This window comes from Oncorhynchus mykiss, chromosome 13 (assembly GCF_057628025.1).
Source record: "Oncorhynchus mykiss isolate SJ-2025 chromosome 13, ASM5762802v1, whole genome shotgun sequence".
NCBI classification, from domain to species: domain Eukaryota; kingdom Metazoa; phylum Chordata; class Actinopteri; order Salmoniformes; family Salmonidae; genus Oncorhynchus; species Oncorhynchus mykiss.
The window spans coordinates 29,040,084-29,066,383 of record NC_143034.1 but is presented as its reverse complement, the minus strand read 5'-3'; the positions used below and the strand labels follow the sequence as shown (position 1 = coordinate 29,066,383).

The 26,300-nt window shown below is 44.7% G+C and overlaps 1 protein-coding gene across 1 annotated transcript; it reads right to left on the bottom strand.

Moving 5' to 3' along the window:
• Positions 1–21,843: 21,843 nt before the first annotated feature.
• On the bottom strand, positions 21,844–25,952 carry LOC118936336 (keratin, type I cytoskeletal 13). Its single transcript, XM_021556132.3, has 7 exons — positions 25,449–25,952; positions 24,833–24,915; positions 24,344–24,500; positions 23,967–24,128; positions 23,196–23,321; positions 22,650–22,870; positions 21,844–22,466 (listed from the first exon to the last, which is right to left on the bottom strand). The coding sequence occupies exons 1-7, from the start codon at positions 25,944–25,946 to the stop codon at positions 22,283–22,285; spliced, it is 1,431 nt and encodes a 476-aa protein (XP_021411807.2). The 5' UTR covers positions 25,947–25,952; the 3' UTR covers positions 21,844–22,282.
• Positions 25,953–26,300: the final 348 nt, after the last annotated feature.

Here is a 26,300-nt window from a genome sequence, read left to right as displayed (position 1 = left end):
AGCAAAGAATGTGCACGTTTGATAGGAATGAACATGCAGTAACCCCAAGGAGAAAACGTATGAAGCATGAACTATGTAAAGTGACCTCTGCCTGTCTTCTCCCCTCCAAAAAGATGACAGACCACACAATCTAGTGTGCCATGATTGTGTCGTAGCTAAATTCCCAAATCTGGCCCTCCAACCGGGATGATCATCTTTCATCCCCTCACCTCTCCACTGCAACTATTTGTAGGTGGTTGCTACAAATAAGACATTGATGGTCGCCTCGCTTCGCGTTCCTAGGAGACTATGCAGTATTTTGTTTTTTTATGTGTTATTTCTTACATTGTTACCTCAGGAAATCTGAAGTGTTATTACATACAGCCGGGAGGAACTATTGGATATAAGAGCAACGTCAACTCACCAACATTACGACCAGGAATATGACATTCCCGAAGCGGGTGCTCTGTCTGGTCCACCACCCAGGACAATGGATCGGATCCCAGCTGGCGACCCAAAACAATGGCACTGCAGAAGGGGCAGACGGAGCGGTCTTCTTGTCAGGCTCCGTAGATGGGCACATCGCACACCGCTCCCGAAGATACTATTCGCCAATGTCCAGATTGTAACGTTCTTTGTTTCACGGAAACATGGCTCACTCAGGATACGTCATCAGAGTCAGTACAGCCACCAGGTTTCTTCACGCATCGCGCTGACAGAAACAAACATCAATCTGGTAAGAAGAAGTGCGGGGGTGTATGCCTTATGATTAACAAGACGTGGTGTGATCATAACATCATACAGGAAGTCCTTTTGTTCACCTGACCTAGAATTCCACGACGCATACAAAGCCCTCCCCCACCCTCCTTTTGGAAAAGCTGACCATGACTCCATTTCGTTGCTCCCAGCCTATAGACAGAAACTAAAACAGGAAATGCCTGTGCTCAGGTCTGTTCAACACTGGTCCGACCAATCGGATTCCACACTTCAAGATTGCTTCGATCACGTGGACTGGGATATGTTCCGCATAGCGTCGGACAATAACATCGATGAATACGCTGATTCGGTGAGCGAGTTTATTAGCAAGTGCATCGGTGATGTTGTACCCACAGCGTCTATTAAAACCTTTCCCAACCAGAAACAGTGGATTGATGGCAGCATTCATGCAAAACTGAAAGCGCGAACCACTGCATTTAATCAGGGCAAGGCGACCGGAGACATGACCGAATACAAACAGTGTAGCTATTCCCTCCACAAGGCAATCAAACAAGCTAAGCGTCAGTATAGAGACAAAGTAGAGACGCAATTCAACGGCTCAGACACGAGAGGTATGTGGCAGGGTCTACTGTCAGTCACGGACTACAAAAAGAAAACCAGCCCTGTCGCGGACCACGATGTCTTGCTCCCAGACAAACTGAACAACTTCTTTGCTCGCTTTGGGGACAATACAGTGCCAATGACAAGGACCGTTACCAAAACCTGTGGGCGCTCCTTCACAGCAGCCAACGTGAGTAAAACATTTAAACGTGTTAAACCTCGCAAGGCTGCAGGCTCAGACGGCATCCCTAGCCGCATCCTCAGAGCATGCGCAGACCAGCTGGCTGGTGTGTTTATGGACATATTCAATCAATCCTTATCCCAGTCTGCTGTTCCCACATGCTTCAAGAGGGCCACCATTGTTCCTGTTCCCAAGAAAGATAAGGTAACTGAGCTAAATGACTATCGCCCGTAGCACTCACTTCCGTCATCATGAAGTGCTTTGAGAGACTAGTCAAGGACCACATCACCTCCACCCTACCTGACACCCTAGACCCACTCCAATTTGCTTACCGCCCCAAGAGGTCCACAGACGACGCAATCGCATTCCCACTGCACACTGCCCTAACCCATCTGGACAAGAGGAATACCTATGTAAGAATGCTGTTCATCGACTTCAGCTCAGCATTTAACACCATCCAAACTCGTCATTAAGCTCGAGACCCTGGGTCTCGACCCCGCCCTGTGCAACTGGGTCCTGGACTTCCTGACGGGCCGCTCCCAGGTGGTGAAGTTAGGAAACAACATCTCCACCCTGCTGATCCTCAAAACAATACCCACAAGGATGCATTCTCAGCCCTCTCCTGTACTCCCTGTTCACCCATGACTGAGTGGCCATGCACGCCTCCAACTCAATCATCAAGTTTGCCGACAACACTACAGTGGTAGGCTTGATTACCAACAACGACGAGACGGCCTACAGGGAGGAGGTGAGGGCCCTCGGAGTGTGGTGTCAGGAAAACAACCTCACACTCAATGTCAACAAAACAAAGGAGATGATTGTGGACTTCAGGAAACAACAGAGGGAGCAGCCCCCCATCCACTTCGCTGACCCTCAACACTGGGGCCCCACAGGGGTGCGTGCTCAGCCCTCTCCTGTACTCTCTGTTCACTCACAACTGCGTGGTCATGCATGCCTCCAACTCAATCATCAAGTTTGCAGACGACACAACAGTAGTGGGCTTGATTACCAACAACAATGAGACAGCCTACAGGGAGGAGTTGAGGGCACTCGGAGTGTGGTGTCAGGAAAACAACCTCTCCCTCAACTTCAATAAAACAAAGGAGATGATTGTGGACTTCAGGAAACAGCAGAGGGCGCACCTCCACATCCACATCGAAGGGACAGTAGTGGAGAAGGTGGGAAGTTTTAAGTTCCTCTGCATACACATCACAGACAAACTGAAATGGTCCACCCACACAGACAGCGTGGTAAAGAAGGCACAGCAAGCGCCTCTTCAACCTCAGGAGGCTGAAGAAATTTGTCTTGTCACCAAAAGCACACAAACTTTTACAGATGCACAATCGAGAGCATCCTGTCGGGCTGTATCACCGCCTGGTACGGCAACTGCTCCGTCCACAACCGTAAGGCTCTCCAGAGGGTCGTGAGGTCTGCACAACGCATCACCGGGGGCAAACTACATGCCCTCCAGGACACCTACACCACCCGATGTCACAGGAAGACCAAAAAGATCATCATGGACAACAACCACCCGAGCCACTGCCTGTTCACCCCGCAATCATCCAGAAGGCGAAGTCAGTACAGGTGCGTCGAAGCGGGGTCCAAGAGACTGAAAAACAACTTCTATCTCAAGGCCATCAGACTGTTAAACAGCCACCACTAACATTGAGTGGCTGCTGCCAACATACTGACTCATCTCTAGCAACTTTAATAATTAAAAATTGGATGTAATAAACGCATCACTAACCACTTAAACATTGCCACTTTATATAATGTTTACATACCCTACAATACTCATCTATGTATATGTATATACTGTACACTACACCATTTACTGCATCTGGCCTATGCCGTTCGGCCATCGCTCATCCAAATATTTGTATGTACATATTCTTATTAATTCCTATACACTTGTGTGTATAAGATAGTTGTTGTGAAATTGTTAGATTACTTGTTAGATATTACTGCATGGTCGGAACTAGAAGCACAAGCATTTCGCTACACTAGCATTAACATCTGCTAACCATGTGTACGTGACAAATAAAATTGGATTTTATTTAATTTAATTTGAATGTGTTCTCTTCTCAGTCAAATCACCTGGTAGAATAAGAGTTCAATAAACCAATGGTGTACACCCACCTCTCAGTTTGGATTGCAGGATGTGCCTCAGGTTGGCAGGTAGCCTAGTGGTTAGAGAAGCGAGCCAGCAAACGGGTTGCACGTTTGAATCCCGGGTCCGACGAGAAGTGAACTGGCACCCGGAGGGTTACTGGTATCAAATCTTAGATGCCACCTGACAGACGTGCCCAAAGTAAACTGCCTGTTACGCAGGCCCAGAAGCCAGGATATGCATATAATTGATAGCATTGGATAGAAAACACTCATGCCCCTCGATCTGCATCTCCAGGTCAGATCTGGCCATGGTCATCTCGTCCAGCATCCTCTTCAGCCAGGGGATGTCCGCCTCCACCGACTGATGCATGGTCAGCTCGTTCTCATACCTCATACGCCCAATTTTTCAGTTTTTGATTTGTTAAAAAAGTTTGAAATATCCAATAAATGTCGTTCCAATTCATGATTGTGTCCCACTTGTTGTTGATTCTTCACAAAAAAATACAGTTTTATATATTTATGTTTGAAGCCTGAAATGTGGCAAAAGGTCGCAAAGTTCAAGGGGGCCGAATACTTTCGCAAGGCACTGTACCACACCCCCTTTGGCCTTATTTCTTAAGTATTCCATACATTTAGGGGAAAATGGAAAGTAGCACCAGGCTTCTGATATGTCTGTTGGGAGGGTGTGATTATAGTGTAGGTGGAGAGTAATTTCATTTGATTTCCTTTTTTACAGACACAAAATTACATTTAAAAAAGCAGTACGAGAATGTTTACAAATTTATGCTTATTCCTTGGTTTATGGAATGCACCAGCAGTGTTCTGTATATGTGGATGGTGTTGGATATACTTACTTGGTTCTGAAGTCATCTGCAGCGAGCTTTGCATTGTCAATGCTGAGATACAGTGGAAGTCGGAAGTTTTCATACACCTTAGCCAAATACATTTAAACTCAGTTTTTCACAATTCCTGACATTTAATCCTAGTAAAAATTCCCTGTCTTAGGTCAGTTAGGAACACCACTTTATTTTAAGAATGTGAAATGTCAGAAAAATAGTTGAGAGAATAATTTATTTCAGCTTCTATTTCTTTCATCACATTCCCAGTGGGTCAGAGGTTTACATCCACTCAATTAGTATTTGGTAGCATTGCCTTTAAATTGTTTACCCTGGGTCAAACATTTCGGGTAGCCTTCCACAAGCTTCCCACAATAAGTTGGGTGAATTCTGGCCCATTCCTCCTGACAGAGCAGGTGTAACTGAGTCAGGTTTGTAGGCCTCCTTGCTCGCAAACACACTTTATCAGTTCTGCCCGCACATTTTCTGTAGAATTGAGGTCAGGGCTTTGTGATGGCCACTCCAACACCTTGACTTTGTTGTCCTTAAGACATTTTGCTACAACTTTGGAAGTATGCTTGGGGTCAAGCACGGCCACCCCCGTGCTTGGCGGTTGGGATGATGTTCTTCGGCTTGCAAGCCTCCCCCTTTTCCCTCCAAATGTAACGATAGTCATAATGGCCTAACAGTTCTATTTTTCTTTCATCAGACCAGAGGACATTTCTCCAAAAAGTACAATCTTTGTCCCCATGTGCAGTTGCAAACCTTTGTCTGGATTTTTTGGGCTGTTTTGCAGCAGTGGCTTCTTCCTTGCTGAGCGGCCTTTCAGGTCATGCCGATATAGGACTCGTTTTACTGTGGATATAGATACTTTTGGACCTGTTTCCTACAGCATCTTCACAAGGTCATTTGCTGTTGTTCTGGAATTGATTTGCACTTTTCACACCAAAGTACGTTCATCTCTAGGAGACAGAACGCGTCTCCTTCCTGAGCGGTATGACGGCTGCGCGGTCCCATGGTGTTTATACTTGGAAACTGTTCCCAAGGATGAACCAGACTTGTGGAGGTATAGAATTGTTTTTCTGAGGTCTTGGCTGATTTCTTTTGATTTTCCCATGATGTCAAGCAAAGAGGCACTGAGTTTGAAGGTAGGCCTTGAAATACATCCACAGGTACAACTCCAATTGACTCAAATGTTGTCAATTAGCCTATCAGAAGCTTCTAAAGCCATGACATAATTGGAATTTTCCAAGCTTTTTAAAGGCACAGTCAACTTAGTGTATGTAAACTTCTGACCCTCTGGAATTGTGATGCAATGAATTATACGTTAAATAATCTGTCGGTAAACAATTGTTGGAAAAATGACTTGTGTCATGCACAAAGTAGATGTCCTAACCGACTTGCCAAAACTATAGTTTGTTAACAATAAATTTGTGGAGTGGTTGAAAAACAAGTTTTAATGACTCCAACCTAAGTGTATGTAAACTTCCGACCTTAACTGTAGATACCTCCGTTTACACAAGTGGCAGCCTGGATCTGAGAGGTAGAGAATGGAAAACATTTCAGAATGGGGCATGTTTGGAATTTCACACTAATGCAGTTCGCACAACTGTCATAACACACTGCAATCATTGAGTTCTGAATTTCAGTTACTCTGTAAATTATAGCTCATTGAAGCATTACAGGGAACCTGTTTTCTTTGTGAACATTGTAAAGCATGACACAAAGGAACAAATTGCACCTTTCGCAATCACCTAGGGGCTCTTATGAGACAGGAAGGATAGGCTTCAATGATCTGCTATATTTTTTATGCTTCAGCTGCAAGTATACATACTGTCTTTGCATCTATCTTTTGTGCAACATCTTGGTTGAATCAATTATAACAAATGTATATAATTTTTCATTGTCCAATATTCATATTCATGTCACTATTAGTAACTTGTTGGAAAAACAATCTGATAGCATGTGTACACCATGTACCTGTACTCTCTAACAAAGCATAACATTGTCACAATGCAGACATTACCATGTTTTGACATGCTGTGACGTCATCATTGAGTGCTCTTGCCATCAAGGAGACATGTCACGTACCTTGTCCTGCAGGTCGGTGATGGTGGCGTAGAAGCCAGAGTAGTCACGAGCGCTGGGGGACGCCTTGCGCTCCAGGAACTGACTGATCTTCAGCTCCAGCTCGCCGTTGGCCACCTCCAGCGAGCGCACCTTCTCCAAGTAGGTGGACAGGTCGTTCAGGTTCTGCATTGTGGCCTTCTCCTTGGCCGACACACGGAGGTCGGCTCCACTGCCGCCACCACCACCCCCTCCCATGCCGAAACCATAACCGCCACCACCACCCCCTCCCATGCCGAAACCATAACCGCCACCACCACCTCCCCCTCCCATGCCAAAACCATAACCGCCACCACCACCCCCTTCCATGCCAAAACCATAACCACCACCCCCTCCCATGCCGAAACCATAACCGCCACCACCACCCCCTCCCATGCCGAAACCATAACCGCCACCACCACCCCCTCCCATGCCGAAACCATAACCGCCACCACCACCCCCTCCCATGCCGACACCATAACCGCCACCACCACCCCCTTCCATGCCGAAACCATAACCGCCACCACCACCCCCTCCCATGCCGAAACCATAACCTCCACCACCACCTCCCATGCCGAAACCATAACCGCCACCACCAAACCCCTCCCATGCCGAAACCATAACCGCCACCACCACCTCCTCCCATGCCGAAACCATAACCGCCACCACCACCCCCTCCCATGCTGAAACCATAACCGCCACCACCCCCTCCTCCGTTGGAACCGAACGAGGATATCTCACGAGAAAATCTCCTCAAATCAAATCCAATGTTATTTGTCACATGCGCCGAATACAACAGGTGTAGTAGACCTTACCGGGGAAATTCTTACTTACAAGCCCTTAACCAACAATGCAGTTCAAGAACTAGAGTTAATAAACTAAAGTGAAAAACAAAAAGTAATAATCTAGGTCCTGGATGTCAGGAAGCTTTGCCACGGTGATGTACTGGGCTGTACGCACTACCCTCTGTAGCGTCTTACCGTCAGATCCCAGTCAGTTGCCATACCAGGCGGTGATGCAACCGGTCGTCACCGCTTGTCCTTTTCCTTAAGTCGTCCTTAACAGTCCATTGTTGCTTCATCGTGTTTGTGATTTTATTCATAGATGCAGGTACCATTATATTACTTTTTTTTCTCAACTTTATACATTTTCTGTCCACTGTAGGAGTCTGCAGGTCTGACAAAAAAAAAAGTCCTTGGCAAGGAACTTGGCATTTGCATGTTTCTGTATCACCACTGCATTTCTTGCAGATTTTTTAAATCAGACTCCAGATGTTGCCATTTGAGTCCCATATTTTGCATGTGGGAAAGTTGATTTGCGTTTGATTAAAGCCAAAGAACATTGCAGCATCTCCTGTTAATGATTTGCAGTAGAATGGATTATTGTGACATTGGTGTGACAGAGATGTTGCACTATGTATAGCTATTGCCTTTAACTCAACATGGTCTAACTAGAATTTGCAACAAAAAGTAACATTGAACCTTTGTAGGTAAACTGTCACCATAGCTGACACATTATTAACATGTAAGTTGCAGTGACATCCCACTCGGCACACCACGTAAGTTCAACATGGACAATTGGATGATATTTGGTTGAGATGTTGCTCAATGAGATTTTAACCTATGTTCACCCATTCAAAAAGACAAACAAAAGTTTGTTGAATTCCCAATGTGTTATCACTATGCTTTCAACCATCCAAAAACAATGGAAAAACATTGTCTGATTTTTGTTTAGTTGTCACCTAAATGTGTTATATCTGCACTTTCAACCATTTGGCACAAAGTTCAAATGGAAAACAATGACAGAAATGGTGTGTATTTGTACAACTCAATGTGTTGACACTGTGCTTCGTCTAATAGCACAACCAAGTGAGCTGAATTGCAATTGAGAATGCATTAAAAGTGCAAGCAGGGGCAGACTAGGACCAGAAATGTGGTGCTGGCATTTCTTTTTTAAATATAAGTTCCTGCAATTCTACATACTTTAGCATGACATCTATTTTTGGGTATGATAATAACTCTGCTAAAAAAATCTAGTCTAGAGTAAATGGCACAGCCATATCCCACTCTTATCCATTCCCCACTTTCGTTCATACCCACGTTACTCTCGGGCCGACTCTTTTGTCTGTATATATCCATGATGTCGCTCTTGCTGCGGGTGATTCCCTGATCCAACTCTACGCAGGCGACACCATTCTGTATTCTTCTGGCCCTTCTTTGGACACTGTGCTAACAAACCTCCAAACAAGCTTCAATGCAATACAACACTCCTTCCGTGGCCTCCCACTGCTTTTAAATGCTAGTAAATGTCACACCCTGGTCAAAGTATTTTGTGTTTATCTTTATTTATTTGGTCAGGCCAGGGTGTGGCATGGGTTTTTGTATGTGGTGTGTATGTATGGGGATTGTAGCTAGTGGGGTGTTCTAGCTAAGTCTATGGCTGTCTGAAGTGGTTCTCAATCAGAGGCAGGTGTTTATCGTTGTCTCTGATTGGGAACCATATTTAGGCAGCCATATTCTTTGAGTTTGTCGTGGGTGATTGTCCTTAGTGTCCTGATGTCATTGTTCTGTGTTAGGTTACACAAGTATAGGCTGTTTCGGTTTTCGTTAAGTTTATTGTTTTGATAGTGTTTGTGTTTAGTGTGTTACTTCATTAAACATGGATTGCAATAGACACGCTGCATTTTGGTCCGACTCTCCTTCTCATCAAGAATACCGTTACAGTAAAACTAAATGCTTGCTCTTCAACCGATTGCTTCCCGCACACTCCCGCCCGACTAGCATCACTACTCTGGACGGTTATGACTTAGAATATGTGGACAACTACAAATACCTGGGTGTCTGGTTAGACTGTAAACTCTCCTTCCAGACTCACATTAACCATCTCCAATCCAAAATGAAATATAGAACCGGCTTCCTATTTCGCAACAAAGCCTCCTTCCCTCATGCTGCCAAACATACCCTCGTAAAACTGACTATCCTACGATCCTTGACTTTGGCGATGTCATTTACAAAATAGCCTCCAACACTCTACTCAGCAAACTGGATGTAGTCTATTACAGTGCCATCCGTTTGGTCACCAAAGCCCCATATACTACCCACCACTGCAACCTGTATGGTCTCGTTGGCTGGCCCTCACTACATATTCGTCGCAAAACCCACTGACTCCAGGTCATCTATAAGTCATTGCTAGGTAAAGCCCCACATTATCTCAGCTCACTGGTCACCATAGCCACAACCACCCCGTAGCACGCGCTCCAGCAGGTATATTTCACTAGTCATCCCCAAAGCCAACACTTACTTTGGCCGCCTTTCCTTCCAGGTCTCTGCTGCCAATGACCAAATTGCAAATACAACTGAAGCTGGAGTCTTATATCTCCCTCTCCAACTTTAAGCATCAGCTGTCAGAGCAGCTTACCGATCAATGTACCTGTACACAGCCAATCTGTAAATAGCACAACCAACTACCTCATCCCCATATTGTTACTTATCCTCTTGCTATTTTGCACCCCAGTATCTCTACTTGCACATCATCATGTGCACATCTATCACTCCAGTGTTAATGCTAAATTGTCATTATTTCGCCTCTATGGCCTATTTATTGCCTACCTCCCTACTCTTTAACATTTGCACACACTGTACATAGATTTTTCTATTGTGTTATTGACTGTACGTTTGTTTATGTGTAACTCTGTGTTGTTTTTGTCGCACTGCTTTGCTTTATCTTGGCCAGGTCACAGTTGTAAATGAGAACTTGTTCTCAACTGGCCTACCTGGTTAATTAAATAAAGGTGAAATACATTTGCTTTAACTCTCAAACACAGAGGTATAAAATTGGAGTGCTTTTTGCCTCTGGTCGCAAAGTTCGCATTAGTCAAACATTTCTATCTCTGAAACATCTGCAAAACTTTCCTGGTTTGTCATGCATAGATGTACTGTAACTCTCAACTATATAGAATAAATAATAGGTGCTATGACATGGCAGTGTGCAATGTACTCTCATGATAAGACCTGCACTCTGCAGGCTTTTACAACCTTTCATAAACCGGCATCTGGGTGCTGGCTGGGGATCTGGGTTTGTGGGAGGTTGAAAGGGAAGAGGTTCATGTTGTCCATAATAAACCTTTTCTTTTATACACTCCCTTGTCTTCACCATTAGCCTTTGCAACCTCAAAAATAAAATGTTCTGCCTGTATGTTAACTAATATAATGACAGAAACCTGTATCTGTGTTTGTCCTTTCCATTAACACGTCTCCTACAGTAGGAGCGATAAAGTCCTTGACCACTGTTACTCTATCCACAAGCAAGCATACAAGGCCCTTCGTCAAATCAGATCATGACTCGATACTCCTAATTCCTGTCGACAAGATCAAACAGGAAGTACCCGTGACACGCTACATAGAGAAATGGTCCTCCAAATCCGAGGCTAAGCTACAAGATTGCTTTGCTAGCTCTGACTGGAATATGTTATGTTACTCAGCCGATATCTTCGACAAGCTAACCACCTCCGTCAACGGCTTCATTAGGAAATACATCAGCGACAGACACTGCTTTCCCAATCAAAAGCCCTGGATCAACATAGAGTTTGGCGCAAAGCTAAAGGATGGGTTTAGTGCACACAGAGATATCACAGCCAACCCAGAGGCTATGGCTGAGGACACAAACAAGTACAAGAAATCCTGCTACGATCCAGACAGCCATCAAACAAGCAAAAGGACAATATAGGAACAAGCTGGAATCCTATTACACAGACTCCGACGCCCGCCACATGTGGCAGGGGCTATAGTCCATTACGGATTACAAAGGAAGGCCCAGCCATGATCTTTGCAAAAATACCTCTCTACCAGAAGAACTCAATGTATTTAATGCATCCTTTGACAAAAACAACACCGAGCCAAGCATGAGGGCACCCGCCAATTCAGAGGACTGGGTGATCTCGCTAATCAAGTAAACACTCTGTATTCCAGGGCACATTCTCAGAGCTTGGGCAGAACAGTCATTTACAACTTCTCCTTGTCTCAGTCCCTAATCCCCACATGTCTCAAGCTGACCACCATAATTCCTGTGCCCAACCAAGAACTCGAAGACTACCTGCCACAATAACTACCACCTTGTAGCACTCACATCTGTAATCATGAAGTGTTTTGAAAGGCTGGTTATGGCACACATCAACACCATCATTCCAGACACCCTAGACCCACTCCAATTTGCATACCGCCTCAACAGATCCATAGACGACACAATCTCAATTGCACTCCACACTGCTCTCACCCACCAAGATAAGAGGAATACCTATGTGAGAATGCTTTTCATTGACTACAGCTCAACGTTCAACAATAGCTCGTCACCAAGCTTGGGAACCTGGGACTGAACACCTCCCTCTGCATCTGGATCCTGGATTTTCTGACATGCCAACCCAAGGTGGTGAGGGTACGCAACATAACCTCCACCATGCTGACCCTCAACATGGGCACCCCAAAATGTAATCATCCCCAGCTTTCCAATCGACTCTTTCATCCCCTCACCTCTCCCCATCAACTATTCCCAGATTGTTGCTATAAATAATAATGTGTTCTCTTCTCAGTCAATTTACCTAGTAGAATAAGGGTTAAATAGAACAATGGTGCACACCCACCTCTCAGTTTGGATTGCAGGTTGTGCCTACTGTACAATCACCTACAAAGGGTGGCAGGTGAGCCAGCAACCGGGTTGCAAGATTGAATCCCGGGGCAGACTGGAAAAATCAGTCATGAAGTGAGCTGGCAACCGGAGTGTTACTGGTATCAAATCATATATCCTATTTCCTGCTGTTGTGCCCTTGAGCAAGGCACTTAATCCACCACAACAAAAGCTATCCGGGCATCCAGTGTGGCAGCAGCACACACCTCTCCAAAAAATCTGTATGGATGTGTAGATTGGGTAAAAAGCGGAAGTCAAATTTCGGTTTGGACCTTGTGTGCAATTGACCAATAAAGTTATCTAATCTTAATCTTAAAAACAACATAAACTCTAACTGAAAGCAGAATACCTTTCTTATTATTCCCCCTACTAGAATGTACTTTACACTGACATTCAGCTAGTGGCATGAAGTGTTCGGTTTTAGTTTGATTTTAGTTTGATTCTTTAATTAAATTGAGCATACAATAGCTTGTTTGTGTGTGGTATACCGCTTCATTTTAACCTCAACCTTTTATAATTCATAACTTATTATCTGGTTGTTTGGGATTGTCACACGGAGCAGAGCACAGCAGTGCAACATAGAGCCACTGTCAATCACCAGATTCACCCGAAACCTAACCCCTATCCATTGGCATCCCGTAACTGGTTCTTCCAGACACACAATGTAGAAAAAAAACAGAACCCCTTTGTCTGAACAAATATGTAATGAAGTGAAGAAGACATTCTATAGCAATATTCTCTAGACCACAATCTAGTGATGTTATGTTTTTTTTACAAGCAATGCTAAATCAGAAAGGTGCAGTCAGTCTGTTAGTCCACATTGACATGTTCACACAAACAAGGAGCCAGGGCAAAGCAATCAGTTAAGATAACAGCAATTCATCGGAATGCATAAATCACGATATTGGTTGAAGGCGGAAGACACATTTCAGTTGAACACATTCAGTTGTGCAACTGACTAGGTATCCCCCTTTCCCTTTCCTTAGTATGTGGTCTGCATCTTGGTTTATGGCTGTGCACCACTGTGAGTAGAGCACTCTACTTTACAAGCCTTTGTATGAGCTTCTGAAGTTTCCCACAGTCATATCTGTCAACACTAACTCCAATGACTACTGACGTTGTGTAACAGTGGAGGATCCTCAGAGGAGGTAGGGGGGGACCATCCAACTCAGTGAATTTCAAACAACAAAAATTCTGAAACATGAAAAAGTTATCCCTTTCAGATAAAACTACACTAAATGCTGTACCCGATTAAAATAAACGGATTCTGCAATGAAGGTCTACAGTACAGTAGTCTCAACAGCACGCTCTAGAATAGGACCATGGTGTGGACCAGGCCATGGGCAAAGGACGGCCCGGGGGGGCATATATGGCCCGCGACCTGATTCAATACGGCCCACGGAATCATGCTCAGATCACATAAAGAATTTGCCAATAGTAAAGTTTTTTCATCGTATTTGTTATTCAAATTAAAAGCTCATTGGGGTGGCGCAGCGTTGCCAACAGAGACTCTGGGTTCGTGCCCAGGCTCTGTCGTAACCGGCCGCGACCAGGAGGTCCATGGGGCGACGCACAATTGGCCTAGCGTCGTCCGGGTTAGGGAGGGTTTGGCCGGTAGGGAAATCCTTGTCTCATCGCGCACCAGCGACTCCTGTGGCGGGCCGGGCGCAGTGCGCGCTAACCAAGGTTGCCAGGTGCACGGTGTTTCCTCCGACACATTGATGTGGCTGGCTTCCGGGTTGGATGGCGCTATGTTAAGAAGCAGTGCGGCTTGGTTGGGTTGTGTATCGGAGGACACATGACTTTTAACCTTCGTCTCTCCCGAGCCCGTACGGGAGTTGTAGCGATGAGACAAGATAGTAGCTACTAAAAACAATTGGATACCGTGAAATTGGGGAGAAAATGGGGTAAAATTCAAAAAATATATATATATTAAAAGATCATTGAATACTCGCCGTTGTGTAATGATTTAACTCCCACTGCTTATGGGACATTTATTTTGAAGGCACATATAAATAACAACTGCACGAGGACATCAACTGACAGGCTGAACTGACAGGCTTCTCCATGGCTGACCTGAGTAAAACATTTAATTGTTTTAACCCTCGCAAGGCTGCTGGCCCAGACGGCATCCCTAGCATGCACAAACCAGCTGGCTGGTGTGTATACGGACATATTCAATCACTCCCTATCTCAGACTGTTGTCCCCACATGCTTCAAGATGGCTACCATTGTTCCTGTACCCAAGAAGGCAAAGATTTAAAAAACTAAATTAATCCCACCCCGTAGCACTCACTTCTGTCATAAGGAAGTGCTTTGAGAAACTAGCCAAGGATCATATCACCTCCACCTTACCGGCTACCCTAGACCCACTTCAGTTTGCATACCGCCCCAACAGGTTCACAGACGATGCAATTGCCATCACACTGCACACTTCTCTATCCCATCTGGACAAAAGGAATACCTATGTAAGAATGCTGTTCATTGACTACGGCTCAGCATTCAACACCATAGTACCCTCCAAGCTCATCATCAAGCTGGAGTCCCTGGGTCTCAACCCCGCCCTGTGGTATTGGGTCCTGGACTTCCTGAAAGGCCACTCCCAGGTGGTGAAGTTAAGGAACAACATCACCACTTCGCTGACCCTCAACACTGGGGACCCACAAGGGTGCGTGCTCAGCCCTCTCCTGTACTCCCTGTTCACTCATGAATGCGTGGCCATTGACGCCTCCAACTCAATCATCAAGTTTGCAGACGACACAACAGTAGTGGGCTTGATTACCAACAACGACGAGACAACCTACAGGGAGGAGGTGAGGGCACTCGCAGTGTGGTGTCAGGAAAACAACCTCTCACTCAACGTCAACAAAACAAAGGAGATAATCGTATTCTTCAGGAAACAGCAGAGGGCGCTCCCCCACATCCACATCGAAGGGACAGCAGTGAAGGTGGAAAGATTTAAGTTCCTCGGCATACACATCACAGACAAACTGAAATGGTCCACCCACACAGACAGAGTGGTGAAAAAGGCACAACAGTGCCTCTTCAACCTCAGAAGGCTGAAGAAATTTGTCTTGTCACCCAAAACCCTGAAACTTTTACAGATGCACAATCGAGAGCATCCTGTCGGGCTGTATCACTGCCTGATACGGCAACTGCACCGCCCTCAACCGCAAGGTTCTCCTACCTACCTGAACTACCTGCCCTCCATGACACCTATAGCACCTAATGTCACAGGAAGGCCAAAAAGAAAACATTTAACCACCCGAGCCACGACCTATTCACACCATTACCATCCAGAAGGCGAGGTCAGTACAGGTACATCAAAGCTGGGATCGAGAGACTGACAAACAGCTTCTATCTCAAGGCCATCAGACTGCTAAAGAGCAATGACTAACTCAGAGAGGCTGCTGCCTACGTTGAGACCCAATCACTGGCCACTTCAATAAAAGGATCACTAGTCACTTTATACAATGCACTCTAAATAATGCCAATTTAATAATGTTTACATATCTTACATTACTCATATCACATGTATACTGTATTTTATACCATCTATTGCACCTTGCCTAAGCCGCTCAGGCATCGCTCATCCATATACTAACATTTACATATTCTCATTCACCCCTTTAGATTTGTGTGTATTACGTAGTTGTTGGGAAATTGTCAGATTACTTGTTGTATATTACTGCACTGTCGGAACTAGAAGCACAAGCATTTCACTACACTCGCATTAACATCTGCTAACCATGTGTATGTGACAAATAAAATGTGACTGGATTTGATTTAGTAGCTAGCTAGAAATTGCGAGAAAAAAAAAGTTTTTCAAAGATTTCAAAGAAAAGGAAAGTAGACAGTGAATGTCGGGTGTTCCAGCAAGAGTGAACATCAAAATATTTCTTTATTGAGGTATCAGGGAAAGCTGTGTTCTTAGTGTGTCTTGAAAGACTACAACTTGTCCCGACACTTCAAGACGAAGCATGCAGAAAAATAGGAATATGTCTTCGGAGCAGAGGGCAAGAGAGTTTCTTTCTCAGTTGCAAAAGCAGCAAGGACTTTTCACAAAACTGCATTCTGCAAACAACGGAATTGCAAGAGCTAGCTATGTACTATCCCACAAAATTAATAAACAAAGCAAGCCTTTCGCTGAGGGCAAATTCATGAAATAATGTTTACTTGACTCTGCAGCACTACTTTGCCCCGACAAGAATGAGCTGTTTGAAAATGTTGCCCTGTCAAGACAAACAGTTACACGGAGTGTTGAGGACATCGCAGAAAATATGGATCAACAGTTGAAAGACAACAGTAAACGATTTCACCTATTTCTCCTTGACCCTGGATGAAAGCAGTGATGCATGTGACATGGTGCAGTTGTTGATATTCTTACGAGGCATAACCCCAGACTTTGAAATTACGGAGGGCCTTGTTTCAGTGCAGTCAATGAAGAGCACAACCTCAGAGAAATATTTATTGGAGGAGGATAAGTGTGTGGCAAAGCTGGGACTGAGTTTTGAAAAGTTGCCAGTGTGACCACTGATGGGTGCCCAAACTTGACAGGAAAAAACATTGGCCTTTTGAAAAGGATATAAGATCAGGTAGCAGAGCTGAACCCAGATCAGAAAAAGATTTTCCTGCATTGCATTACTCATCAGGAGGTGCTCTGTAAATGTGTTTTGAAAATGAGCCATGTGGATACAGTCACTAAAGTGGTAAACTTCATAAAATAAAAATATTTAAACCACAGGCAGTTTGTCTCACTGTTGGAAGAGACAGTCGGGTCATGCAGATCTCCCCTATCACACAAACGTGAGATGGCTGAGTTTGGGGAAGGCGCCTAACAGGGTGTAGGACCTGAAGTCGGAGATTGCTGAGTTTTAGCAAATGAAAGGAAAATATGTTGCTTTCCCTCAACTGTTACGCGGTGTGGAACTGGGGAACACAAGAACAGACTCAGACGAGGAGACTGGGATGAAGTAACCAAGGTATTTATTGAAACACAGGGGGAAGATGGAGTGCAGGTCAGGGGAAGCTTGGGCGGGTTGCAGGAAACCAGTTGTAGAGGCTGAGGCTGGAGCGAGAGGGGTTGGGACAGGGTAAGCAGGTCCAAGGGAGTAGTAGAGTAGAGAATCCAGGACAGAGTAGCAGGATGATGAGACATTGGACTGGAGACAGGGACCAGAGTCAGAGCTGGCGGAACTGTAGCGGAGAACAAAACAGCATCATGCAAGGAAAACAGGCACAACAGGATCTAAATAGAAACAAACGGCTAGAACCGTAGACTGACTGAGCAGAGATTACGATCTATCAGCGTGTAAGTGGCAGGGCTGAGTATTTGTAGAGGTCTTGATTATGGAACAGGTTGCAGCTGGTGGGATTTGCTCTGACTCCAGCACACCTGTCTCCACCCACACAATCACACACACACACAGAGAGAGAGAGTACTGGGGGAGTGGCGGCAGGTCAAGGAGACACAGGATGAGAAGTAGAGGGCGTTGCAGGAGCAGATGTTACATCAACTGCAAGATAAAGAATGGTTGGCTAATTTTGCCTTCACCTGTGGACATCATGGCCCTCATGAATGAACTGAATTCCAAACTACAAGGGAAGGAAGGGTCTTTTTGCACATTTGATGTACAGCCTTGTCAAAGCCTTCAAGGGAAAATTATTCCTCCTGACCCGTCAAGTAGAAGCCAACAATCTCACCCACCTTCCGACACTACTAGTCTGTTCCCTATCAGATGACCAGTGGGAGAAGTATACACCACTGCTGCCTGCTTTGAACGGTGAGTTTTCTTGTCTTTTTGAGGATTTCGAAGTGTTGGAAACAGTTTCCTCTCCTTTCACCTTCAATGTGGATAACGCTCCCACTGACCTGCAACTTGAGCTTATCGATCTTCAGTCTGATGCAGTGATTGGAGAACTATTCAAAGCAATGTCACTGACGAGGTTCTATGCATCTCTTGATGAACAAAACTTTCCAAAGATTAGGAGTCATACTCAGAAGATGTTTGTACTGTTTTGGGTCAGCCTACGTACACTACTGTTCAAAAGTTTGGGGTCACATTTTTTGTCCATTAAAAGAACATCAAATTGATCAGAAGTACAGTGTAGGCATTGTTAATGTTGTAAATGACAATTGTAGCTGGAAATGGCAGATTTTTTATGGAATATCTACATAGTGGCTCATTATTAGCAACCATCACTCCTGTGTTCCAATGGCACGTTGTGTTAGCTAATCCAAGTTTCTCATTTTAAAAGGCTAATTGATCATTATAAAACCCTTTTGCAATTATGTTAGCACAGCTATTGTCCTGTTTAAAGAAGCAATACAAATGGGCTTCTTTAGACTAAATCAAATCAAAGTGTATTTGTCACGTGCGCCGAATACAACATGTGTATTAGGTGATCAATAGGTCAGTAAAGAAATAAAAACAACAGTAAAAAGACAGTGAAAAATAACAGTAGCAAGGCTATATACAGTAGCGATGCTATATACAGTAGCGAGGTAATAACAATAGCGAGGCTACATATAGGCACCGGTTAGTCGGGCTGATTGAGGTAGTATGTACATGTAGATATGGTTAAAGTGACTATGCATATATGATAAACAGTAGCGGTAGCGCAAAAGAGGGGTTGGCGGGTGGCGGGTGGCGGGTGGCGGGACACAATGCAGATAGCCCGGTTAGCCAATGTGCGGGGGCACTAGTTGGTCGGCCGAATTGAGGTAGTATGTACATGAATGTATAGTTAAAGTGACTATGCATATATGATAAACAGAGAGTAGCAGCAGCGTAAAAGAGGGGGTGGGGGGGCACACAATGCAAATATTCCAGGTAGCCATTTGATTACCTGTTCAGGAGTCTTATGGCTTGGGGGTAAAAACTGTTGAGAAGCCTTTTTGTCCTAGACTTGGCACTACGGTACCGCTTGCCATGCGGTAGTAGAGAGAACAGTCTATGACTGGGGTGGCTGGGGTCTTTAACAATTTTTAGGGCCTTCCTCTGACACCGCATGGTGTAGAGGTCCTGGATGGCAAGCAGCTTAGCCCCAGTGATGTACTGGGCCGTACGCACTACCCGCTGTAGTGCCTTGCGGTCGGAGGCCGAGCAGTGCGGCAATAGGCTTTGTCTTGCCCTCTTCATGACTGTCTTGGTGTGTTTGGACCATTCTAGTTTGTTGGTGATGTAGACACAAAGGAACTTGATGCTCTCAACCTGCTCCATTACAGCCCCGTCGATGAGAATGTGGGCGTGCTCGGTCCTCCTGTTCCTGTAGTCCACAATCATCTCCTTAGTCTTGGTTACGTTGAGGGATAGGTTGTTATTCTGCCACCACCCGGCCAGGTCTCTGACCTCCTCCATATAGGCTGTCTCGTCGTTGTCGGTGATCAGGCCTACCACTGTTGTGTCGTCTGCAACTTTAATGATGGTGTTGGAGTCGGGCCTGGCCATGCAGTTGTGGGTGAACAGGGAGTACAGGAGGGGACTGAGCACGCACCCCTGGGGGGCTCCAGTGTTGCATGGCAGATGTGTTGCTGCCTACCCTCACCACCTGGGGGCAGCTCGTCAGGAAGTCCAGGATCCAGTTGCAGAGGGAGGTGTTTAGTCCCAGGATCCTTGGCTTAGTGATGAGCTTTGAGCGTACTATGGTGTTCAACACTGAGCTGTAGTCAATGAATAGCATTCTCACATAGGTGTTCCTTTTGTCCAGGTGGGAGTGGGCAGTGTGGAGTGCAATAGAGATTGCACCATCTGTGGATCTGTTTGTGCAGTATGCAAATTGGTGTTGATGTGAGCCATTACCAGCCTTTCCAAGCACTTCATGGCTACGGGTTGCCTTCATGTTCTTGGGCACAGGGACTATGGTGGTCTGCTTGAAATATGTTGGTATTACAGACTCAATCAGGGACATGTTGAAAATGTCAGTGAAGACACTTGCCAGTTGGTCAGCACATGAAAAAAATAATAGATTAAGATGGGCGAAAGAAAGAACACTGATACTGGACAGAGGAACTCTGCCTAGAAGGCCAGCATCCCGGAGTCGCCTCTTCGCTGTTGATGTTGAGACTGGTGTTTTGCAGGTACTATTTAATGAAGCTGCCAGTTGAGGACTTGTGAGGCATCTATTTCCCAAACTACACATTCTAACATACTTGTCCTCTTGCTCAGTTGTGCACCGGGGCCTCCCACTCTTCTTTCAATTCTGGATAGAGACTGTTCTGTGAAGGGAGTAGTACACAGCGTTGTACGAAATCTTCAGTTTCTTGGTAATTTCCCTTATGTAATAGCCTTCATTTCTCAGAACAAGAATAGACTGATAAGTTTTACAAGAAAGTTATTTGTTTCTGGCCATTTTGAGCCTGTAATCGAACCCACTGATGCTCCAGATACTCAACAAGTCTAAAAAAAAGGCCAGTTTTATTGCTTCTTTAATCAGAACAACCGTTTTCATCTGTACTAACATAATTGCAAAAGGGTTTTCTAATGATCAATTAGCCTGTAAAAATGAGAAACTTGGATTAGCTAACACAACGTGCCATTGGAACACAGTAGTGATGGTTGCTGATAATGGGCCTCTGTACGCCTATGTAGATATTCCATATAAAATCTGCTATTTCCAGCTGCAATTGTCATTAACAACATTAACAATGTCTACACTGTATTTCTGATCAATTTGGTGTTCTTTTAGTGGACAAATAAAAATGTTTTTCTTTAAAAAACAAGGACATTTCTAAGTGACCCCAAACTTATCAACAGTAGTGTATGTGACCAGACATTTTCAGTGACAAAATACAACAAGTCAAGGCACAGATCATCTCTTGCTGACTCTCACCTCTCAGCAATTCTACGCATAGCGACATGGACGTGATTTACAGTAGATATATCTGTCAACACAGTCATACACATGATGTATAATCCTGTAATATGATTCTGGCCCGCAAAGGCAAAAATATATTCTAATGTGGCCCTCCATGGAAGAATTTGCCCAGACCTGGTTTAGCCAGAGTTATTTATTATTCAGATCTGACTCCTGACCCCTTTACATAAACCTACATGGTAGTGATGAGAGACAACCCAGAATGTCAAGTAATCATTTGTCAACACAACTATCAAAAAAGATTGTGGTTGAATGAGAATGGACTGTGTGGTTTTACTTGTTTGAGAGATATTCATGCTTTATCATAGACAGACTATAAGAATGTCTGAGTATGGATGTCATAGCAGATACAATTTGTGTTCTCATTTCAAATGAAATGTTTTCAATTTGACATCTTTCAACCAAAACATGGTGTACAGCTCTACAGCTGACTCCACAAACACCCCCATGCAGTACATTCCTCTGAATCTAATGCTTAACATTTTTGGAGTTTGATTAATTGAGATTGAATTGTATAATTTTGCTGACAACTTGAATTCAAATTTCGACTATCAGCGTTCATACATTTATTGCCAAGTATTAAACTCAGTACAAGTGATTGTCATTATTACACTATTCAAGATCATAATGACACATGTACTTTCTCAAGACCATAGATTTGGCTTCATGTGCAAAAGATAACAACCTATGTGATTGTCAGATGTTTGGGAGCACGCCAGATCAGATAAATCAAGTTGAAAGACACAGAAGACAGAATGATGGTGTCAGCAAGTCAGAGCATCTTTATTACATTGACAATGGGGTCTGTTATTGGTGTTCCATCCAGATATAGTAGAATGTGTTGTTCTGGAAGTGTAAACCATAGAAATAGAATAACCAGAAAATAAATCCCCATTCAAGTCAATGATCCATGATGGGTGTCTGAGGGGCTTTAGCCATTCTAGAAAAATAGGAGGATGGTATGCACACATTAAACTAGAGTTAACCGGAGCTGGCCTCAACAAATAACAATGTTATTTATCTGACAAATCCTTATTATAAATGAAAACGTTGTATTTTAGGTTGCATGAATAAAGCACTGGGGAACAGCAATATTCTATGTGCTGGCCTCTCATTTCATATACCCATTCCAGTAATTATATTTCTATGGGGTTAACCCGTTGCTTGCTGCAGTGCTCGCTGTGTGTGAGGGACCTTAAGAGGCGTGTTTGGTTTCACTTGAGGAGACAACCTTGCCGTCCACTATTTCCTCTGTGACGATCACCACCTTGCGTTTGGTGGAGGTGGTGGAGCTGGAGCCGGAGCTGAGACCAGCGCTAGATGAGCTGATGTGGGAGCTGGAGGAGCTGTGGCCAGATTTCGAGGAGCTGAGGCCGAGTCTGTGAAGGGATACCAATGGTTAGCATAGTTAGAATCTATGATCATAATAACTATCTATTAAAGGTCACATAGCAGTAGAATCATGTCAAAAGCAACCATGGCTCATACTAAGGTCAACTTAAAATGAACATTGTCTTTATAGTCAAATGTTGAGGGAGACATCCAATCCCATCCTGCCTTACCCGCTAGCCTCTCCGTCCAGCAGCCTCCTGTACTCAGCGATCTCCATCTCCAGGCGTGTCTTGATGTCCAGCAGCATCTTGTACTCCTGGCCCTGGCGTTCCATGTCGCTGCGGAGAGACACTAGCTGCTCCTCCAGACTGGTCACTTGGTTCTGGAGGCGTCCCAACTGCATGGAGTAACGGCCCTCCGTCTCCGCCAGCGTGTTCTCCAGGGAGCCTTTCTATTGGCCGGGAGGGATAGAGATGATGGGTCAAAAACAGTGAGAGTAGGTCTTGAATTTGGAATGTTTACAGTCATACTGAAAAGTTAGCTCTAGTAATTGAATGTGTAGGCAGGTAGAGGTTAGCTATAGTAATGGAGAGGTGCCTGGCTATAACAACTTGAGGGACAGTGTTAGAGACCAGGTGAAAGTGAGATAGTTGAGGGTTGGAAAAGAGAATGAGGAAAGAGTCAACTGTTGATTATTGAAGAAAGTTGTAGAAGGTTGTGTTAGTAATGTCCCCTAAACTGTTGTCTGTGGTTAGATGTTTGTAATTACGGCTCACCATGCTTTGCTGTGACTGCAGTTCGATTTCCAAGCCCTGCAGTGTGCGACGGATCTCTGAGATCTCTGACTTGGAGGTCTGGAGAACCTCTGTACTGGACGCCACCTCCTTGTTCAACGTCTCCGTCTGTAAAAATAATAAGTTGTTAATGGTTGAAAAGTACCCAATTGTCATACTTGAGTAAAAGTAAACACACCTTAATAGAAAATGACTCAAGTAAAAAGTGAAAGTCACCCAGTAAAATATTACTTGAGTAAAAGTCTACAACTATTTGGTTTTAAATGTTCATCAGTATATTTTAGAAATTATGTTTACTTAAGTATCAAGAGTAAAAGTAGAAATTATTTGTTTTTTTTAACCAGGTGCATACATTTACAAACGAAGCATGTGTGTTTAGGGAGTCCGCCAGATCTGAGGCAGTAGGGTATTACCAGGGATGTTCTCTTGATAAGTGAATGAATTGGATCAATTTCCTGTCCTGCTAACCATTCAAAAAGTAACTTTTGGGTGTCAGATAAAATGTATGGAGTACATTACTTTCTGTAGGAATGTAGTAAAAGTTGTCAAAAATGTAAACAGTAAGCACAGATACCCCCAAAAACGACTTAAAAAGTACTTTAAAGTATTTTTTACTTAAGAACATTAAACCACTATAAGTCATCGATCATCACAGGAACAAACCAACTCATGATAGAATGTGACAACGTTACAAACTAGAAGTGAAGGAACATCTACACCATGAACATAGTTTAGTGGTTCTAGACGTTCTACCTTGGTCTGGAACCAGGACTCCAGGTCGCGCTGGTTCTTGGCACTAACGGACTCGTACTGCTCACGGATCTCAGCCATGACTCTGGACAGGTCCTCCTGTGGTGCTGCGTCCACCTCCACGTTGATCTGTCCAGTCATCTGTGTCCTCATGGCCAGCAGCTCCTGTGGAGAAACACATAGGGGTGAGTGACTAACCTCTGCTGATGGTAACAACTTGACCTGCCCTCTGTCTTCATTATACATTTGAACACCATTGCTTGATACAGACGTGCTTGAAAGCCAGCAGTGGTGGTCTAGTGGAGACCCATAGCAGGTTGACATGGTCAATAGAATACATTAAGGGACTGTATGGATATGTCCCATCAGCCCACACCCACCTCCTCATGGTTCTTCTTGAGATAGATGAGCTCCTCCTTCAGCCCCTCGATCTGCATCTCCAGGTCAGATCTGGCCATGGTCATCTCGTCCAGCATCCTCTTCAGCCCGGCGATGTCCGCCTCCACTGACTGACGCAAGGCCAGCTCGTTCTCATACCTGAGAGACAGAGAGAGCTTAGGTCAAAGAACTGCCTGAATGTGTGAGAATAGGAATAGGTGAGAATAGGAAGGGGGCGGGTTACAGAATCTAGTATTCCATTAAGTTTTGGGAAAATAACAGAAAGTAACACCAGGCTTCTGATATGTCTGTTGGGAAGGTGTTATGGTGGAGGTGAAGGGTAATGTCATTTAATTTCCTTTTTTATAGATTCTACGCAAAATTAAATAAAATATATTATGAGGGTTTTTACAGATTTGGGCTTATTCTATTTGGTTAATGGAATGCACCAGCAGTGTACTGTATATGTGGAGGCTGTTGTATATACTGACTTGGTTCTGAAGTCGTCTGCAGCGAGCTTTGAGTTGTCAATGTTGAGATAGATGCCTCCGTTTACACGAGTGGCAGCCTGGATCTGAGAGGTGGAGGATGGCAAAACATTTCAGGATGGGGCATGCATGGAATTTCACACTAATGCAGTACGCACAAACTGTGATACCACACTGTAATCATTGAATTCTGAGTTTCAGCTGCACTGTACATGATAGCCCATAGAAGCATTACAGGGAACCTGCTGTCTTTGTGAACATTGTAAAGCATGACACAAAGAAACAAATTGCACCTTTCGCAATCGCCTTGAGGCTCTTAACAGAAAGGAAGGATTGGCTTCAATGATCTGCTATATTTTCGGTGCTTCAGCTGCAAATATGCATACTGTCTTTGCATCTATCTTTGGTGCAATATCTTGGTTGAATCAATTACAACAAATGCATGTAATTTAGCATTTTCCAATGGTCATGTATAACTCTCTGTAACTGACATGTGTACACCATGTACATGTACTCTCTAACGAAGAATGACATTGTCACTCTGCAGACATTATCATGTTTTGACATGCTGTGATGTCATTATTGAGTGCTCTTGCTATCAAGGAGACATGTCACGTACCTTGTCCTGCAGGTCGGCGATAGTAGCGTGGAAGCGAGAGTAGTCGCGAGCGCTGGGGGACGTCTTGCTCTCCATGAACTGACGGATCTTCAGCTCCAGCTCGGCGTTGGCCGCCTCCAGAGAGCGCACCTTCTCCAAGTAGTTGGACAGGCGGTCGTTCAGGTTCTGCATTGTGGCCTTCTCGTTGGCCGACACATGGAGGTCGGCTCCACCGCCACCACCACCCCCTCCCATGCCGAAACCATAACCGCCACCACCACCTCCTCCGCCGGAACTAAATGAGGAGCTAGAGATGCGCACCCCAGAGCCTCCTGCACCTCCATACACACTACCGGCCCTCATGGCAGTGATGCGGCCTCCTCCACCACCACCACCACCGATCGAGGAGAAGCGTGAGGAGCCCATACCCATTCCACCTCCACCTCCAGACCTCATGGACATGGTGCCACCTCCACCACCGCTGCTGCTGTAGGACATGCTAGATCTGGAGAAGGACATGGCTGCTGAGAAGGAGTCTGCCTGCCTGGGATGAAGAGGAGAGAGAATGTGGTGCACGGCCCAGCCACTGTTCCCTTTATATGCTGCACATGGCGGAAGGAGGGAGGGAGTGTGGGAGGAGGACATGTGTAGGAGAGGCAGAAGGGAGGAATACAGGGAAGTATTACCACATGTAGGGCAGGGCTCCTCACCCCACTTTGACACGTTAGAATGCAGTAGACCGGAAGAGGAAAGATAGATATGTACTGTATGTGTGGATATGCACATTTTGAAAATATACTATTGTTGAGCAACTCCACTCTCCCCCATCTCACTCTGTAGGTGGTATCAGCCCACTCCCATAAAGAGGTGGAA